At 27.0% G+C, this 21,312-nt stretch overlaps 2 protein-coding genes across 2 annotated transcripts; both read right to left on the reverse strand.

Moving 5' to 3' along the window:
• Positions 1–2,998: 2,998 nt before the first annotated feature.
• LOC101493089 (subtilisin-like protease SBT1.3) lies at positions 2,999–5,664 on the reverse strand. The gene has a single exon (XM_004496586.4). It carries the CDS (start codon positions 5,447–5,449, stop codon positions 3,107–3,109), a length of 2,343 nt encoding a protein of 780 aa, XP_004496643.1. The 5' UTR covers positions 5,450–5,664; the 3' UTR covers positions 2,999–3,106.
• A 9,284-nt stretch (positions 5,665–14,948) lies between these two features.
• On the reverse strand, positions 14,949–16,592 carry LOC101503613 (3-ketoacyl-CoA synthase 5-like). Its single transcript, XM_004496786.3, has one exon. The coding sequence runs from the start codon at positions 16,536–16,538 to the stop codon at positions 15,072–15,074; it is 1,467 nt and encodes a 488-aa protein (XP_004496843.1). The 5' UTR covers positions 16,539–16,592; the 3' UTR covers positions 14,949–15,071.
• Between the last annotated feature and the right edge of the window lie 4,720 nt (positions 16,593–21,312).

Genomic DNA, 21,312 nt, shown 5'->3' on the forward strand with positions numbered 1-21,312 from the left:
CACTAAAAAATACTACATCAAACATTTTTTTTGTCACACTTATATATATATATATATATATATATATATATATTCATGATATTAACTATATAAAACAATTAGAGTTTTTACATTAACTTATAAAAGTACGACGAGTATACATCTAATATTTGCAATTTTGAAATGTATGATTATGTTCTTAGTAGCACATCCGGAGTGTGTATTCTAGTATACTTGTTGTTAATGACATATAAAGTTGAAAGAGTGATAAAAACAAATGTTATGTACAATTTTTTTTAGTGAGTATAGGGAAGATGAATGTATTTTTAAAACATAGGGAACGTTGGTGTCATTTAAGGTAAATTCAGCGGAGGTAAATGCAATTTTCATTTTTTTATTTACGAAATTAAATATATTTTTACTCCACACACATATAGGACATGCATGTTCATGAATCTTCTGATTGTGATCAAACCAGAAGAAAAACCAAATCAAACTCAATACATGTTTGATTTACAATGAGATTGATAAAATTATGATGATTCACTGTGATTTTGTCAATTATACCATAAAACTAAACATACACTCAAAAGATAAAAGTTAAAGTAAAATCACAACAAATATATTTGAGGTAAAAATATTATTTTTATTCTTTTAAGTTTAGCTCAATTTTTCTTAGGGCGTTTAAGTTTTTTTTCTTTCTATTTTTAATTTGATCATTTAAGTTACATTTGGTATGCATCATTAGCCTTTAAGATATATTAAATTACTCATGTGACCCTTTAAGTTTGATAATTTTATCAAATTAATGTCATGAAATATTGAGTTCTAATGAAAATATTGTAACAAGTTGATTGTCCAAAATAACTTGCATGTGAAAGAAATTAAAGACATTGATTATGTAGATATACCTTTATTACTTTATTTTTAAGGCGATATATGTCTTTAAATTGTTGTTTGTTTTTAAGACTATATGTGTCTTTAAATTGTTGAAAAAAGATCAAGAAATATATATATATATATATATATATATCATTTATAAGATTTGATGAATGCTTTATGAAAGATTAATATAAGAGACAAATTGTTGCGACATTTTGTAGAGTTTCAAATGACTGAACTTTCACTTGAACTAATTATTGTCGAAATTGAGATAAAAAATTAACCATGCAAAAGAAATGTAACTTAAAAGATCAAATCAAAATAAAATAAACTTTAAAGACCTAGGTGATAATTGAATTAAACTTAAATAACTATATATATATATATATATATATATATATATATATTATAGTTGAATTGTAATAAATAATAACTAAGAATAAAAATATATGATGTGTCTCATAAAACTTTTGTTAAGGGGACCTATTATGTTTTTCAAAATTTAAAATTAAAGTATGATTTGTTATCTATAAAAAAAACAAAATATGCTCACAACTTTTTTCAAAGTCTAATATGACTTGAATTTATAAAAGACACCATAGTGTAAATAAAATTAATCTTCACGAAAATATCATCCATTTTATTTTTTATTTACATTTTAAATAATATTTTATCTGTTTTAAAATAATTAAATTATTTGATAATTTTACTAGACTATATCACTTTTGTTAAATTATTCTTATTAAAATTTATATATTATCAATGTCATATATATAATAAAATAATACAATTATTATTAATTAAAGGATAAAATTAAAAAATATATTAAAAGTTTGTCAATTATTTTAAAATAATTTTTTATAAATTAAAATTTTATTTTAAGATAAAAGGAGTTTTTGGCGGGAGTGAAATCTAAGTACTGCAATTTATTAATAATACACCCAGGAGGGTTCCCAAACCTAACGGCTAACGAGACCACGTTTGGCCGCCCCAAACTTAAAGAGCGTTAGTTAGTTCTCTAACACACTTTTAAGTTATTAAATAAATAAGAGTGTATTTCTATCTGTTACGGTCCAAATGAAACATAATCCATAATTCTATCTGTTATGATCGAAATCAAACAGAGAACCCACCGGCGTGGATCTCACTGATCCGGGACCTGAAGCAACAAAGCTGCCTTCTACTCTGCGATATTCGCGCAACAAGGAATCAGGTATGTATGTTTTCGTTGTTGTACACACTATAAGAGCAGTTTCAAGGGATCCCTTAAACCATTGAATGAATTGGGGCTGCTCAGAATTACGTAGATTAATGTTGTTGAAATTAACGTATGAGTACTTCTAAAATTACAAGTACTTTCAGTAGGAGCACTGATGTGAGATCTCTCCGTTCCGATCTGAACATTGGTTCAGTCTCACAATTACTGTGAATCTTGGAAGCAACTTCTCTAATGCAGAGGATCCAAAAGATAATTCACTTTTCTGTGATCTAGGTTTTCTTCAAGAACTAAATTTAGATGCTGACTTGAATTTTCATGAACATCCCCTCGTCGTTTTAAGGTCCATCGTGGTTTAGGGCCAAAACGACCTCAACGGTACAGTGATGATTCCTACTCGGAACTCCTCCGCGAAAAAGAGGTATGAGTCACCGTCACTCTGAAATCGATTATGTAACACTCTATTCAATGCTGCTGATTCTTAGGTGATTAAAAGAAAAAGAACCGAGATCAAGTTGGTTCCTCCAAATATTTTAAGAGAGATCACCTCCAAACATTGATGTCAACTCGAATCCCTTTCAAAGGTGTAGTCCAGAGTTCAATCTCTACTGCTAACAAATTTATGTCCCTTAACAAATTAAGCAATAACATTTGGTTAGCAAAAAATGTAAAATCAGAACTTATGATATGATAAGAATGATTCGACCTTCTCTTGTAATGGATTCTTCAAGCAATTTGATAGATAAAAACAAAAATGTAAGATGAATGTTTGTGTAATCAATAGTTCACATTGATAATAAAACAGAACAAGAGTCCATGCTAATACTATATAGTTGAGAATCCAGCAATAAAATCCATTTTGTTGATTGTTTCAAGCAATAAGAGTCATGCAAGATCATTCTTAGAACCAAGCATATCATGTAATAAAAATCCATACACTTCATTCATAATCATAGTACAGAAAATTTGCTCTTGTTGGATAAAAGAAAATAACTGCTAAACAAGTAACTAGTCCTACTTTGGTGGCAATTATGCTATCACAATAGGGCTTCTTACTTCATGCTCACCATCTTTCCACACCAAACCTCCAAATTCTGGATTACTTTGCCTAGACGTGGCTTTGAAAGTAACCTTATAAGACAATTTCTCATACTTTCTTGTGAAATTCAATGTATCTGGCTCAACTTTCACAACACTACCTTTGAAAGGTGTAACAATGACTTGATATTTTGAAACATCAGGTCCAACATTGGTGACAGTTCTACGAATCGTCATTTCTGAAGTCAATGTTTTATTCGGAAACACTATTGATATAGCCGGATAATTCAAGTCCCCTGCACTTTCAAGAGTGTTTCTACATACTCTATTTGAATATATAGCAAAACCTCTTAATTCTGTTCGCTGTGTACAAAGGAACTCAAAGTAATCTTGTGGTTCAATATCATATATTAAACCTGGTTCAAGAGCTTTTATAGGATTAATGTGTCCTGCACCATGAGCATAAGGTGTTGAAGGTTCATCAGATGAAGAATCTTTTATAGGTTGGATTGTATTATCAAGAACATAAGCTGTTGTCATGATAGCAGATTTTATAGCAGCTGGACTCCATTCAGGATGTTTAGATTTTATCATAGCAGCAATTCCACTAACATGTGGACTTGACATTGAAGTACCAGAAAGTATATTGAATTTCACTCTTCTTTGATCTGTTGGTAAACTTGATGGACCAGTGACACCACTCCAAGCAGCAAGAATGTTCACACCAGGAGCAACTATATCAGGTTTTAGAATTTCTGGTGTTAGATAATTAGGCCCTCTTGATGAAAATGCTGCTACTATAGGTGATGGTTTAAATCCTAATCTTGTGTCAAGAAAAGCTAGTGTTGCAGTAGCATTTTTATTTGTTAACACATATTGTTTGATTTCTTTGCCTTCTTTTTCTCCTATTGCTATTGCTGGAAGTAGGTGACAATCTGCCACAATCTCATCACCATTAGCTGCTGTGTTTGTTAGTATCATTCCTACACCTCCTGCATCTTTCACTTCCTGACCCTTTTGCAATCCAGATATAATTCCACTATCACAAATCACGATTTTTCCGGCGACGGTTTGGCGATTTAAAGTACCTTTTAAACACAAAGATCTTGGATCAGGACTAGTTGAGTTACCTCCCATGTAAACCAAAGGATACTGTTTTTTAACTGAGAGCATTGTTTTTCCTTTGTAGAGTGAAGTTCCCGTGATTTTTCTTCCATTTCCAAGGCTAACATCTGCAGGAAAATCTCTGTCAATTGTGCTAGCTCCAACTGTTGTAATCCAAGGTGAAGCATTTGTGAGACTAGCAGGATTAGGTCCTGCATTTCCAGCTGAACATGAAACAAAAACACCTTTCTCCATTGCTCCGAACGAAGCTACCGATAAATTATCGAGGTAATAAGACGAGAATTTGCCGCCTAACGAAATGGAAAGAACATTGACACCATCAGCTACAGCTCTATCAAGAGCTGACAGAATATCTGAGCCGAAACAGCCACCTGACCAACAAACTTTGTAAGCTGCAATTCTTGCATTTGGTGCCATTCCTCTTGCTTTTCCATAAGCATAGCCAAGAAGATTAGCACCATGAACTGGTGAACCAGCAACAGTAGCTGCTGTGTGTGTTCCGTGACCATCTTGATCTCTTGGTGATTTGTAATCTGCTTGTTCATTAATCCTACCATATGCTGCTTCATAACCTTGGTAGAATATTCTTGCACCTATAATCTTGTTATTGCAGTGATGTTTTTCGAACCCTTTACCAGTTTCACATGCACCTTTCCAGTGAGAAGGTACTGGTTTCATTCCTGTGTCATTGAAACTCTCACTTTCAGGCCAAATACCAGTGTCTAACACACCAACTATAACATTTTGGTCATTATCAACCAGATTTTGTGACAAGCTGTTATTGTTGTTGCTTTGTATAATTGGTTCAAGACCAAGAAAAGATGGACTTCTTGTTGTGTGTAGCTGATACTTTGTATCAGGGAATATGGCTACAACACCATCTTCATCTTCTAGCTTATTTGCTTCTTTTTGGCTTAATTTAGCAGCCATTCCATGAAAGGCAGTGTTGTAATTATAAATGATTCTCTCTTCATTGTTGTTGTCTCTCTCAGCTTCTAATGATATAGACATTACTGACTTAACTTTTGATGAATACCATTCTTTGTGATTGGAAAAAATGTTTGGTTTTGCTGACTTGTCCATTTGAATTATGTAGGTCTTTTTGACAAATTCAGCATTTGAAGATACGACTATAAAACTCAAGAGGAAACAGAATGTTAGAATGCAACTCATTTTTTCCATTGGAGTGATTATTAGATGCATAGCCATGTATAGAGGAAAGGAAGAAGGAATTAAGCTGTTGATATTTTTGAAGCATTGTGGTTGAATGTGAAATAGAAATAGAAATAGAAATAGATAGGTGAAGAAAATTTAATAATAGAGTAGTGATCTTGTGTCTACCAACAGTTTGCAAAGGACATAAAGGTAAGCTGTTGTTTCTTGTTGAATTGTAAATTGAATGGTACATTAAAAGAGTTACTTGTAGGTTGAATTTAATGAGTGTGGTTCTCTGACTCTTCAAAGCATGGTATTTTTGTGTTGTGCTATTTTTGCAATCCTTATAGTTACACTAACCAATACTTATTTCCTTGTTCTTTCATATTTCAAACAGTTATTCCATTATATATGGTTAAAATGTAATGTTAGAAAAAGAAGTTATAACTCTTGAATTATAGAAAGAATAAGCATATAAAGTAGCAGAGTTCAATTAACCACTTGTTGGTTAAATATATGAAGCACTTGGTAACACAGCCCGCACATGCGGTTACCGACTTGAATCTGTTCCAATTTGGACGGAGAAAATTTGCTTTGATTGAACGTGGGTGCGAATTTTTCTCGAAAATAAAACTCGAGAGCGAGTACGAGTTAGAGAGTATTGATATTCACCTCGCACCTGCTCTGCTGGTAATATTAATGTCATTTTTAAATTTTATATACATATACATATTATATATTTTTAAATATTAAAATTAAATTGATAGTTAACATAGCTCCCTTTTTCTTTAGTGTTAGAATTTTATTTTCGTCTCCTTTGAAAACATAGCCCAATGATTGTTTAATATATAACTCTCCTTTATGATAACCATTTGGAAATTTTGACTTCACATTAAGTTGATAGATTTTCCATTTTATTTGAGTTTTTTGAATCTTATTCATGTAAAAATCCTCATAATCAACTCTATGTTTTTATTTGTATCATTTGTCTGCCACTCCATTAGTATTCTTTTTAGTCTTTGGTATAGTTGGTAATTTTCAAATGTTATTCTTCACAATTGATTCAATCTCTTCATTGATGGCTTTTGATGTATTTTGCTTTTTATAGCTTCATCAAAATCTGATGGCTCATTCTCTATCCAAAGACAGTATAACTCTTTAGAGTCAAGAGTAACTTCATTAACCCTTTCATAAATGTCATTGTCTCTCATCTTTCTTAATGTTTTGCATGAATTTTCTTCTTGAAAAGTAGGTGAAAGAGGTGGTGGAGTTGCATCTTGAATGGGTGTCGTAGTCTTATGATTTTCTTTTTTTTTCCTTCAATTTTCACTCACCTTATTATTAAGCTCCCCAAAATTATCTATGCATCCACACATATGATTACTCACATTGTTCAAATACCACAAACTATTAGTATCCCTTTCTTCTTCCTTCAGAGATAGCAACAAAGTAAATTATCCATATTCATTAGCAAAATAAGTTTATGTTGGATTATGAGCACTACGACATTCCCAAGAGAAATGACCAAATTTATGACAATTATAGCATTTAGCTTTAGATTTGTCTTCATTCTTTCTTCTTGAACTTGTAAAGAACCTTCTAATTCTTCAATAAACATCAACTCAAAATCTTTTGACTCATCAATAACACATACCACATAATCGAACCTAGGAATCAAAGAACAAATAATTTTCTCTGTCACACGAACATCTTCTATTTTGTCTCTGGATCTCTTCATTTTATTAACAATTATCTTTACTCTTGGGCAATAATATGAAATTGATTTAGAATCTTTCATCTTCAAAACTTCAAAATCTTCAATTAGAGATTGAAGTCTTATCTTCTTCACTTTGTCAATGTCTTGAAATGATTTCTCTAAAATCTCTCAAGCTTTTTTGAGATAGTAGCATCAACAACCTTGTTAAACATATTATCATCTAAACATTAATAGATGAAGGTGAGAACAAGTTGATCTTTCATCTTCTTCTTTGACAATGCTTCCTTCTTATTTTGAGACAAATTTTCTTCATCTTGTGGCTTCTTCTCACAACATTTTTCCACAATCTCTCATACACTTTGAGTGTCAAGCAAGGTTTTCATGCGAGAACACAATTTTTCATAATTCTCTTTTGTAAGAAGAGGAAAGTGGAAAGTAGTGTAGACATGAGTTGTCATTTATCAACTTTATTCACACAACACTCTCAACTAGACTCTGATACTACTTTGTTAGAGGAAGAAAGATATTTCTAAAATAAAACTTACAACTTGCTTTTAGGTTACGTACTAGAAGATATTTATGAGTACAATTAGATAATTCTATACCTACTTCTAAGAAATTCCTAATTAATACATAATTCTAAATATTTTCTATATTTTTATATCTTTATAGTTATAGAATTTTCAATAGATATTATGACTTATCTAAATAATTCTAGATTATTCTAAGAAATTCCTTTTTATATGCATCTATAAGGTGTTTCGTATAGATTAAAAAAAAAAGATGATGATGTAGTTAATGTATATATTTTGTAGGTTTTTTTTTCAATAACATAATTTAAAAAAAAAAATATATCGAATTATTCTCTTTTGAAAATTATATATCAAAATACCTTTTTCTTCTTCTTAGTTATAAGTCGCATTTACAAATTCAATTTCTTTAAAAAAGCTCTAAGGGAATTTTTTTTTTCAATTTTTTTTAAATTAATCAAAAATATATATACATATATAATTAATAGCATTTATTCATAAAAAATATCACAATTTTTTAAAAAAAATTACGTATATTGATAAAAGTTGTTCGTAACATTTGGACAATATTTTTGAGTATAACCGGTTATCCGACATAATTTGTATTTTTTGTACTTTTTCTTTAATGTCCATTTCAGTTGTAATACTTGTATTATTTAGACGACCTTTTTTAATTATTCATATTTAGACGAATTTGTAAAATTTATGATGTTTTTTTATAAATGAATTATATTAATCAATTAAATATATATATATATTGGTTAATTTAAAAAAAAAATTGTTTTTTTAAGAAAGTCGCATTTGCAAACTCATACTTTTTTATCGAAGTCGTCATTTACAAATGCAACTTATAACTAAAAAAAATGGTATAGTTTAATATATGTGGTATTTGTTCTTTAGTTTTCATAATTTTTAAAATTAAATTCATCATTTTTTACTTAAATTTATGTGGCATAGTTTAATATATGTGGTATTTGTTAATTTAAAAATTATTGTCATGTCAGATTATATTTCAATATATAAATTAAATTTATAAAATAAATAATATTTAAATATTAAAATTGACTAAAAATCTGAAGAAAAAAAATTCTATAAAATACCAAATTATAATTTGTGAAAACTAGAAACTTTAATTGTAAAATACCAATAAAAAATAAGAAAGACCAGTAAAAATCAATAAAAGAATATTAGTAAAAAAATTAGAAAAATTATAAAAAATACAAATAAATATTGAAAAAATCAATAAAATTACTTACAAAATACCAATAAAAAACCAGAAAAAAAAAAGTAAAAACTAAAAGAAAAAATATAGTAAAAAAATCAGTTAAGATCAATAGAAACTAAAAAAATATCATAAAAAAGCAAACAATTCTAGAAATATATAACTAAAAAATTGAAAAATCAGTAAAAAAAAATCCAAGAAAAAAGAGTAAAAAACCAGAAAAACTAATAAAAAAACTAGAAAAAAAAAAAAAAAAAAACCAGTATACAAATTGGAAAAACAGTAAAAACCAGAAAGCAAAGCAGAAAAAAAAACAGAAAAATCAGGAACAAAAAAGTACAAAATGAGTAAAAATCCAGAAAACCAGAAAGAGAAAGATAAAAGTAAAAAGTAGAAAAACAAAAAGCAGTAAAAAACACTAAAAAATCAGTAAAAATCTAGAAAAATACCAGAAAAATGTGAAAACATTTCAGAAAAATACAATTAAAATAACGCAGAAGAACGATTACTCTGATGAATGATGAAAAACAGAAGAATCGCGAGTAGAACGATTACGAGTTGACGAAACAGATACACAACAAATAAATCGCGAAACACAGAAGAAAAATAATGAGTTGCGAGTTGACAAAACAAACGAATGGAGTAGAATGACGATAGCGGCGTATTCATCTGATAGGGTTCTTAGTTTTTCAATTCTTTCCTTTTTTATTTTGATGTGAGTCAGTTTTTTGTTTTTGAAATAAAACATAAGTTAGTTTTTTAAAACAATAATACACAATTTTTTATTTTGAAAACTAATTAGATATTTTAATTAATTAATAATAGTTTTTATAATAATATAATAAATTAGTATAACAATATTTATCTGATGTAACAATAATTTTTAAATTAATAAATTTCATATCATATTAAACTATGTCACATAAGGATAAGTAAAAAATTTCAAAAATTGAGAAAACAAAGGGACCAAAATTGCTCATTTGAAAATAGGAAGACTAAAATTCAAAAATTGCTAAAACATGGGGACTAAATCTACATTTAAGCCTTTACTTTTTTTCATTCTAAAGGGTTTGTCAAGAGTTAAATTTTGGTCTCAAATGATTTTTTAAAATTGTTTTTTCATTCTCTTTTATTTTATTTTTCATTTTTTTATTTAAATAAGTAATTTTTACACATGTTAAAATATTTTTTTTTTCGCGATTTTTGTAATTTCATCATCTTAGTTCGATATTATTTTGATTTCTCGTCTTGATATGGTGTTATCTTAATTTTGTGTTAGTGCAATATTCATTTGGTTCAGATAGACATAGCAGTTTTCGATCCATTTTGACTACGTTAATATTACATATCAAAAGACATGGATATTTTTAGTACTTTATTTTTATCATATTTGTATGTTTTGTCACGATTGTAGATATTTTTTATTTAATGTATCGATGTAATTTTTACTAATTTAAATGAATAAGTACGATTTTTATCAACAAAAAAGTATTATAGTGATAATAATAGCAATAAAAATCTATTTAAATTTATGTAAATCGTTCTTACATATGTAAAATATTTTCCAATAGTTTGACTTTTTTTAATTAAATAAAATATTTTTAAAAAAATCTAACTATATTCAAAAAGTCTGGATTGGTGATAGCCTTAAATTTTATTATTTTTTATAATATAATAAAATGAAGGTTGCATAAGCAGTCTAATAGTAGATATCCTAATTGGTGGGAGTCTTAAATTTTATTATTTTTTATAATATAACAATGTGAGAATAATTTGTTTTATGGATAAATATATTTTTAATGTTTATAAAATTATGATATTTTAAATTTATTATCTAATTTTTGTAATCCAATTAAAATCTATATTTTAATTTTTTAGGTACTAAATATATTATTTTTTACAAAATAAAAATTTCCACAATAGAAAAAATTAATAACTAAAAAGTTGAGAATGTTTTTATAAAGACTACAAATAAAAATTGGAAATTTTACAGAGATTACAATTTACTTTATTTTTTTTAATTATTAAAATTTTACTTTGTTTTTATTATTGGCACAAATTTTAAAATTAGAACAAAATCTTTAAAATATATAAGACAACTTGCATATGAGATGAGCAAAATAATTGACTGACATTTACACATCCACCGCAAACACCTTTAAAATGAAAAAATATAGAACGTGATGTGATTATGTTACTATGTGATGAAAAGAGAAATAAAGAAAAAATAAAACATTAAATAAATATTTAAAAACAAAATCCATATGTATTAAATTATTTATTTAAATGTCAAACAATCAATTACCGATATTAAATATAATTTACTAAAGTAAAAGTATATTATAAAGCGCATTAACGATAGTTAACTTTTATTTACAATAATAATAATAACTAAGTGCGCTTTTTCACACAGACTCTCTGTATTCATATATCAATGAATAAAATGTATGTTTGTTGGACTATTGAATTTATTTTTGCAATTATAATGCTATTAAACTGAGATTTTTTGTTTGCTTTTCCCTCATCAGATATTTTAACGAGAGTGGAATATTTTTCCTTCAAAGTAATGGCTCTCATCACTTTCTTTTCCGCAAATTACTACGAAAAAAAATATTGTTACTTATTACATATTTTATCTTTATTAACAAAAATTCAGTAGGTAACATAAATTACTTACAAATTATTCACGCAAACGAGTTCATAGTTAAATTGCTTGTAGGAAAATATTCACCAACGGATAAGTTTGTGATACACTTACTTAAGAATTGTCCGTAGATAGTATGAGTTACCCAGTCTCCATAGGTATGTTATCCATAAATTTTCTGTGGATAAAAATATAGATACTTAACAATGGAAAGATCGCAAGCAATATTACTCACGAACAATCCGTAAAAAAATATATTATTTTCTATTTGATTTTTTTAATTTTATCCATGACATGTTCGTGGGTAAATTATCATTTAATAGAACTTTCATAGATAATGAAGAAAAAAAAATTGATTCTATTTTGTTTTTTTTACTGTTTGCGGTATTTTTTTTAATATATTTTTAAAATAAATTATAAATATATTAAAATATTATTGTCAAACTAAAGTGAAATTTTATGTAAATAGTATTTTCAAAATATACATTGTGACTACCACAAATCTCAAATTAAAGATAACTTATACTACTATAATTTTCAAAATAATCACAATATCACCATCATAAATTTCAAAATACACATAAAGGTACTATCGTAAGAATATATATAAATAATATCTACAAATTTATAATAATTTTATAATCATTGTCGGCTTATAATAATTTTATAATTGCACTTGAGGTCATTATTCACTTTCTTGTACCATCACATGCATGCTCTTGAATACTTCAAAAGCTCTGGGGTAAAAGTTCGATTAAAAAATTGTTCTCATCAACTTGAGACACTAGTCAAAAGGAGGAACAGTTATCAAAGAAAACATGAATACTGTTGTACTAAATAAATATGAAAAGCATTTGGTTTAATAACCGTACACCGTGTGAGTATAAAAAAATTAGTGGTTATTTTAAGTATATAATGGTTCTTATTTATAGACGGTGAATGACCCATTTTTTCAAAGCAAATAGTTTATAGTCACATTTGAATAAATTAACTTCATCATTGGGAGGGGATTCCTCCCGGCCTATATCAACCTCATATCAAAAGTATTTCTTTAATTAAAAAATTGAATTTTGTAATGTCACATTTAAATTTATAATTTTATATTTATAATTTTTATTGACGATCTTTTAAATTATTTTTATAATCAATATTAAGACTAAAAAATTCACACATATTTCATTCAAAATTAATAATTTTTTTCCTCTAAAATTATTAAATTATAAAATTTATTTTTCAAATTTTTTCATAGTTATTTTTGTCAATCAGAAAATTTGAAAATGATTTTTTTTAATTAGAATTTTTTTTATTAACAACATAATTATTAAAAAATTCAAAATATAAATTTTCTGATTTTTTGTCTATAACAAAATTTGGTATACAAAAAATTTTCTCTAACTATTATTTTTGTCTATCGCAAATTTTAAAAACGAAATATTTGATAGACAAAATTTTTTTTCAATTATATTTTATTATGGAAATTTTTAAAATCAATTTTTTTGCCTATTGAAACTTTTGAAAACCCCAAATTTAGTAGGAAAATATTTTTCTCAATTTATTTTTGGTCTATCGCAAATTTTGAAAACAAAAAATTTTGTAGTAAATTTTTCTTGTCTACTGAAAAAATTTGATAGGCAGAAATTTTTCTGGACTCTTTTTTGTCTATTTAAAATTTCAATAACCATTTTTTTGTCTTTCACAAAATTTGTAAGCAAATATTTTTTTCAATTTTTTTTTCAATTTTTTTCTACAACAAATTTACACATACGAGAGTAGGGTGTAATTATATATTATTCAAAAAGCCAATTTTTACCTAATAAAGTGTAATCCCCTCACGTGTATTTATTAGTATATTAAGTGTGATCCAACGTTTAAAAAATTACACATAAAGGGATCTAAATCTGAAATTTAGATCGCACCCTACTAAACTATAATAGATCCGCTAATATGTAATTTACACATACGAGAGTAATGTGTAATTTTATCCTATTCAAAAAGAGGAGAAAAAAAACACATAAGAATTTTGTGTAATTTTATCCTATTCAAAAAGAGGAGAAAAAAAACACATAAGAATTTTTTTAAATAATTATTGATCTTATTTTACTTTTATGTGTAAATTACAAATGAGAGGGTTCATTCTCAAAAACAATTAATGATAGCAACCAACTTAAATTTATATCAACTTTTAATCAGTTTATCATTTCATGTGTTTCAGACATGAAAATTTATAAATTATAAATGCATTTTCACTCTTCATCGTAGTAAAAGTGTCAAGAAAATTTGTAATTCCTCTGTCCTTCAATAAATGAGTTATTTGAGTATTTCACACATATTTAGAAAAATATACAAATAAAAAATAAATAATATTATTATTTTTTATGTTAAATTATTCTTTTAAATATTAATGTATTATCAATATCATAAATTTATAATAAAAAATATTACATTAAAAATAATACAAGTAATATCAATTAAAAATATAATTAAAAAATATATTAAAAACTAAAAAAAAATTATTTTGAGATGATTTTTATTTGTAAATAAGTCAATCACTTTAAAAGAAATAAAGTACATGTAAATCACAATTAATGTTGTTTTTCATCATTTCATAAATAAATAGATAAATATATTATGAGTCATAATTACAAGTTTCCTGTTATAAATAAAAAAATGATAATGATAATTTTAATAAATTGTTTTTATTAATTGTCTATGTTTATAAATGTAAAGTAAAAATATTTTGCAACTACTCAACCCATTCATGAATACTAATGTATACTCTACCCATTCGTTGAATTGAATTAAACACCACTGAAGTATTGAATTCAATGCTCTGGAACATAAAGATATATCTATCTATAATAAACACTATAGAATACATTAACCTATCCACACAAAAATTATAGAATATATCGAGATTTTAATAAAACTTTCAAAAATACATTTATTTTATCTCTTAATAAATATCTTAATTGTATTTATTAATATTTTCCATAAATTTATTATAAATAAAAAATAAAAAAAATAATTTTAATTAATTAATTATTGGTGTAAGATAATTCAGTCGTAAACTAAAGAACACTGAAAATATTATAAAAAATAAGTTGAGGTCAAACTTGTAAAAATTAATCTAAGAACTTCTTCTTGAACTTTAGTTCATTAGTATGAGACACATGTATTAAGAAATAATAAATTTTATTCAGTTTAGTTTTTTTTTACCTTTATTTATTAATTGTATCTAAATTTTCCAAAAGAACCAATTTTTTTAGACAACAGTAAATATTTAAAGAAATATTTTTTACAAAAGGAAAAATAATTTATTAATATTTAGTATAAAAAAAGTTATTAGTGTGTTTCTCGCTCTTAATATATGAAAGTAAATATATAATATTTTGGAGCTACTCTTCGTATTCATTGAATACGAATGTATATTACTCCACCCATTCATTGAATTCAATGCTCTGCAACATAAAATAAAAAATAAAAAAAAGTCTAAAACATTCATAGACATAAGACATGAAACACAAGAATAACATAAAGAAATCTACCTATAATATAGAATAATATTAATTCAAAGTTAAGATTGGATATTGATGGACACAATCAGCCCATGGTCCCATGTGAGAGTCTCCAATTATAGGCCTAATACACTTCAAAACAACACTACAACACTTAGGTCCACTTCCCATTCCAAGTAACCAAATGTTATCACCTTTCTTCACTCTTTCCTTGGCTTCCAAGTAAGCAAGTTCATACCACAATGATGAAGAAGATTGGTTTCCAAACCTATGAAGTGTCATCAAAGCACATTCAATCTCTCTCTCACCAAGCTTCAATCCTTTTCCTACTTCCCTTATCACTCCCTTCCCTGAACATGGCAAACAAAAATGCTCTATCACACTCTTAAAATCAGGCACATAAATTTCCTCAAATTTCATAAACCTTTTCCTTATCACAGAAACACCATACCAAAATTTCTCATAAATTGGCAGCATTTCACCCCCCAAAATTGATACATTTGAACCAAGTGTTTCAGCAGCAACATGAAGTAAATCTCTTTTAAGTGTAACACCAAGTTTTCCATCTGAATCTTCTTCTCTTATAGCAGAAAAATAAGCTTTATCATCAAAAGCTCTTTGTGTTCTAAGTGTTCTAATTAACCTGTATTTTGAAGATTCACTTGCTTCTTTTTTGTTTGAAAGAAGAATTGCTGCACTTCCCATCCTAAAGAGACAATTAATAAGCAACTTGGGTTTTTCATTCCCTGAATACCAACCTGTTGACAAAATTTCTGTGCTTAAAACAATAACATTAGAGTTTTTATGAACTTTAAGAAGATTATGAGCCAAATCAATAGAAATAGCACTAGCACTACACCCCATACCAGAAAGATTATAACTTTTAATGTCACTTCTAAAAGGGTATTTGTTAACAACAATAGATGTTAAAGAAGGTGAAGAACAAAAGCCACTACAGTTTAAGATAAGCATGTCTATTTCAAAAGGTGAAATTTTTGTTTTTGCAAAAAGATCATTCATGATAGGAAAAAGAACCATTTGAACCTCTTTGATGGATTCAGAATTTTGGGTTTTGGGAGGAATGTAGTGTAAAGAAGGAGGAAGACATGTTTGTTGACTTTGTCCTGAAGAATCAAGGATTTTTTCCATGAAAGATATGCTTTCACGGTCAAAACATTGAAAAAGTGAAGCATTTTCAAGAAATGTTGAGAAGGGTACTCTACAATAGTTTGGTGGTTTGAAACATGAGAAATCAACAATGTAAACGTGAGAACGTTTTGAGAGAAAGTGTTTTACAAGGAAACAGAGAAGGAGAAAACATAGTAGAAGAAAATGGAACATTAGTTGTTTGTTTTGGAGAAGTAAGAGAGCTTCAAAAGATGTTGCAATTGTGATGGTAAAAAGAGATAGGAAATGTGAGAGTTTTGAAAGGAGAAGGTTTGATAAGAGAGTGAAGTGTTTTGGAGTTGTTGCATGGAAGATAGAGACATGGTTTTGGTTGAAAATAGGTACCATTAGTTACTGTGCCAATAATAATGGTGCTGAGTTCTAAGGTCTGTAGTTACTACAGAAGCTACAAATAAATAGACTGAGTAAAATAAAACCAAAACCTCTGACAATAAAGACTTTCTTTTATCTACACTTGTGTTTCAACTTTTTTTTTAAATATAATTAATAAATATCAATATTATTATATTAAATATTTTATTTTAAATTTGATTGAATTTTATATTTAGTAGTATTTGTATGTAAATTTATTATAACATTTACTATCTACACACATAAAAATGCATATAAATAAAAAAAAAAATAAAACATCAATTTAATATCTTTATTAATTATTGATTATATTATTAGATTCGAAGTAGACATCTATTACTAATTGAAAAATACAATTGAAAAAATATTTCTCCTTTTTTAATTATAACTACTCATTAAAAATTTATTTGTTTATAAAAATAAGCTTTAATACAAATTACTTAATAAATTTATTATTTTTTTTCAAATTTATCCCTTGTTTATAGTACTAGTTTATTTTAAAATATAAAAAATTAACATTAAATAAATATATAAAAAATAAAAAAATTAATAATTATAAATTAACAACAAATCAAATATACACATTAATTACACTAATTACTTTTCTTATGTGAAACATTATTAGCATTCCTCTCAAAACCTAATATGTGTGTCTCAAAAACAAAAAATCCATAAACAAACATTATTTATCCTTTTTTTCTTCTCGTTTTGCACAGCACGCTGTCCAAACAAACACGCCCTTGTGTGTTATTTAATTGTTGCATGGACAGGTGAAGTTAGGTGAGAAGCAGATACTCCCTCCGTATTCCATCTTTAATTCTTTAATCATTTTATATTTGTATTAAAATTTTAGTTCTTTTAAAAAGTTTAAACATATTTAATAATATTTTTTTATATATTTAAAAACTCAAAAATATATATTAAATAAATTTTATTTTTATTTAGTTAATAAAAGATTAAAAAATTTAAATTAAATTTATTATTTCTTAATAAATATATCAAAAATTAAAAAGAAAAAAATTAAAAGATGAAGAAAATAGCACTTCAGGACAAGAATAATTGTTCCACATCTAAGTTGCGAAAAAGTAAAAGAAAGTGTGTTTTATGAAGAGACTTGAATAAATTAATTTTGTGTTAATCGTAATTTTTATATTTAAAATTTATTATTGAACTTAATTTTAATTAAACATATCTAAATATAAATTATTTATATAATTCACTTTTAATTAAACTTAATTTTATAAAATAATGTTCCCCGCAAGAGAAAGAAGATCTCCCGCATTTAATTTTTTGTCTTACATGCTCCAAAAATCTTAAAACAAATGTTGTTTAAGATTTTTATATATATATTAAAAAATATAATAATTAGAAAAAAGTGATAAATTATTTTAACAAATTAATTATATTAACTATTAGAAAAAAATTTACTATTATCAATATAAAGTACGATAATATTTTAAACATTATACATCTAATAATAATTGAAGAATAATATAAAAAATAATAATTATAGTTAGATAAAAATTATAAATAATATTTATATTAAGATAACTTTTTTTAGTTAAAATACCATGAGACGGATTTTGATTTATGGACTTACTCGAAAGAGAAAAAAGTGTGGTTGGTTGGGAAAATAAGACCACAGTTTGGTTGAGAATATACGGATATAAAGTGCTACTAATATCACTAGATTCATTAATGAATTGACTGACATTTTCCATAGCTGCAAAGTTATGGTAAATTCGAACAGATTGTTGACTGGGCTCCATCGGTTGGTTGATGGTTGAAGTTATTGCAGATTATACCAATTTGTACCCATTTTACAATACACTAGTTGTAGTACAGTCCATACACATGTGCATAACTTTGCTTGTAATTTAGATTCTCTATTCTTCATGACATTAGTGGCGGTGTGATTTTGATTGTATGGTTTGAAAATTACAAATTTTTTATTTTTTATTTTATAATTAAAATACTATAAATCTATATATTAAAAAATAGAAGAAGTGAAGAAATAATGAACGGAAAGTAGTTTTGATGCTTCCTTTTAGTTTACGATATCCTTTGGGAGAGGAGTTTTTTAGGGGAGAGCATAACTTGAATTTCTTTTTTTGTTTTTTTAAATCATAACTTTATATTAAATTATAGAATTACCTCTCTAAACTTCTTCTTCCAAACTATTTATATATGTTTTTCGTTCTAACATTTTTTGCAAACCAGAGATTACTTGTATGCAAAGGAGATTTTTACCATGAGCAAGTATAGTATAAATAGTAAATACTTTAATATAAAATACATAAGCACATTATATATACATATATTATTTTATTTGTTTCCTAATGAGCGACACGTTTAGTTATATATCTGAGGTATTAGTTCAGTAGGATTGTAATTTTAAAATATCAAATTCAAATCATTTTAGAATTGTAAATTATCATTAGTGTTAGATTAATACAAATTTCTCCTTTTCCTTTTTTAAAAAATATTTTATATAAATGAAAAAAGTATTAATTTTATCAAGCTTTATTTTCACTATTATATAATTGATTTAAAAAATATGTATTCCATCAAAAAAAAAATATTAACTTTAAAATTACATTTATATATTAAAAAATAAGGGGTTTATTAAATATTAAATAGAGAACAAATAAATAAAAATAATAATTACTATTATATTATAATTGTATCACATATTGAAAAACGGAGAGAGTACTTCCTCATGTGGAGAAATCTTCACATTTTAACTCTATTTTTTTCATCTTTTTTAGTCTCTCATTAAATCAAGAGGTAAAAATACACTGCACTATCATGTCTCTAGAAGGAACCCCCTCCCCCTAATACACTCTTACCACATCACCATTTGAAATCATTTATTTTGTATCCATGTTTAGCTATGCAACAGCAAAGAGACAATATTATTTTGGCAAACACAAAGAGACAAATACAAATTCTCCACAATTTCTTGAAAATTGGCTATTGTACCCCTCCCATTTAAACTTATACCCCCCCAACATAAAATTTTTGTTGTAAAATACCCAAAATAACCCTAAAAAAACAGTAAAAGTCAAAATAAGAAAAAATTCAAACACTTTACCCCCACATTGAAAAATCCGGAAAAGTAAGTTTTCGGAAAAATTAGTTTTTACCGGAAATTTCAAGAGGATTGAAATTTCCGGTAGTTCAAAATACATACCGGAAATTTCAAAAACGAAATTTCCGGGAGGCAAACCTGAAATTTGAAAAATCCGGTAGTTGTAAATTCCCGGAAATTTCGTTTTTGAAATTTCCGGTATGTATTTTGAACTACCGGAAATTTCAATCCTCTTGAAATTTCCGGTAAAAACTAATTTTTCCGAAAACTTACTTTTCCGGATTTTTCAGTGTGGGGGTAAAGTGTTTGAATTTTTTCGCGAGTTCGGCCTCCTACACAATCAAATAGGAGAGCTGCTGTTGAAAAAAGGAGAAAGAGAAATGAGGAAAGGCAGGCGCCTCAGGACGAGCAGCCCCAGGATGAGCAGGCACAGCAAAATCTTATGTTTGATGCAGAACATGATGAGCAGCCCCATGATGAGCAGCCCCAGCACAATCATGTGTTTTATGATGAATATGACCAGCAGCAGCAACATTTTGATGATGAACATGGTCAGCAACACCAGCCTGATGAACCCATGTTTCCTGGAGGTCCTTATGATCTTTCTGTCCTTACAGATTATGAGCATCATATTGCAATTAATGTGTGGAATGGACAGGTTAGTAAATAATTTATTTTATTACATATTATAATATATTTGTAGTATAGGTTATTTTATTACACATTATAATTTATTTGTAGTATAAGATTATAATATATTTTTAATTGTGTTATTTTTAATTAAACAGGAAAGACGTGCCTTGAAAGTTGTTTCCAATGGCAAAAAGCAAGACAAATTTATTGATATTAGATATCATTTACCTGCTCAAATAGATCATTGGATTAATATATCTGGATTACGTCCTCTGAGAAGATGTAGTTTGCATATGATTGATGGTAACATGATATCTGCTTTTGCTGAGAGATGGCACGCAGAGACTAGTTCATTTCACCAGCCATTCGGTGAAATGACTATTACTCTTGACGACGTCAGGGGTCTTTTGAGCATCCCGTGTACTGGAGAGTTTTTCACACCTCCCGCAAATGTCAATGAAGATTTGGCAATTGCTGCTGCTGTTGAGTTGTTGGGGGTTACATATGATGAAGCTGTCACTGAGACTAGGACCAATAGAGGGGCTTCGTATAGTTTTGAGTGGTTGAAAGAGGTATTTTATAAGAAACTTCATGAACGAAGATATGACTGTGCAGCTAGGGCATATCTACTTCATTTGGTAGGATGTACCATTCTTGCGGATAAAAGTTTTACACTTGTATCTGCAAAATATCTCTTTCTGTTTCAAGATCTGGATAGTTGTGGTAAATGGGCATGGGGACCGGCTGCACTTGTTGTGCTATATGACTATCTTAGAGACAGTACATTGCCTGCAACCAAACAGATTGGAGGATATTTGTCTTTATTTCAGGCACTATTATATTTATTATATTTATTATACTTATCATTATTTTTTAAATTATTTCATCACCTTAATAATTTTACTATATTTCAATTATTTACAGACTTGGATTTATGAACATTTCCCTGATATTTGTAAACGGGATATGGATGAGCATATTTCCTCGATGCCACAGATGTTTCGTTGGACGACAAAACAAACATCT

The sequence above is a fragment of the Cicer arietinum genome, chromosome 4 (assembly GCF_000331145.2).
Source record: "Cicer arietinum cultivar CDC Frontier isolate Library 1 chromosome 4, Cicar.CDCFrontier_v2.0, whole genome shotgun sequence".
NCBI lineage: Eukaryota > Viridiplantae > Streptophyta > Magnoliopsida > Fabales > Fabaceae > Cicer > Cicer arietinum.

Coding starts and splice junctions, on each gene's coding strand:
- LOC101493089 (XM_004496586.4), bottom strand. CDS start 5,449: ATGGCTATGCATCTAATAATCACTCCAATGGAAAAAATGAGTTGCATT.
- LOC101503613 (XM_004496786.3), bottom strand. CDS start 16,538: ATGGTACCTATTTTCAACCAAAACCATGTCTCTATCTTCCATGCAACA.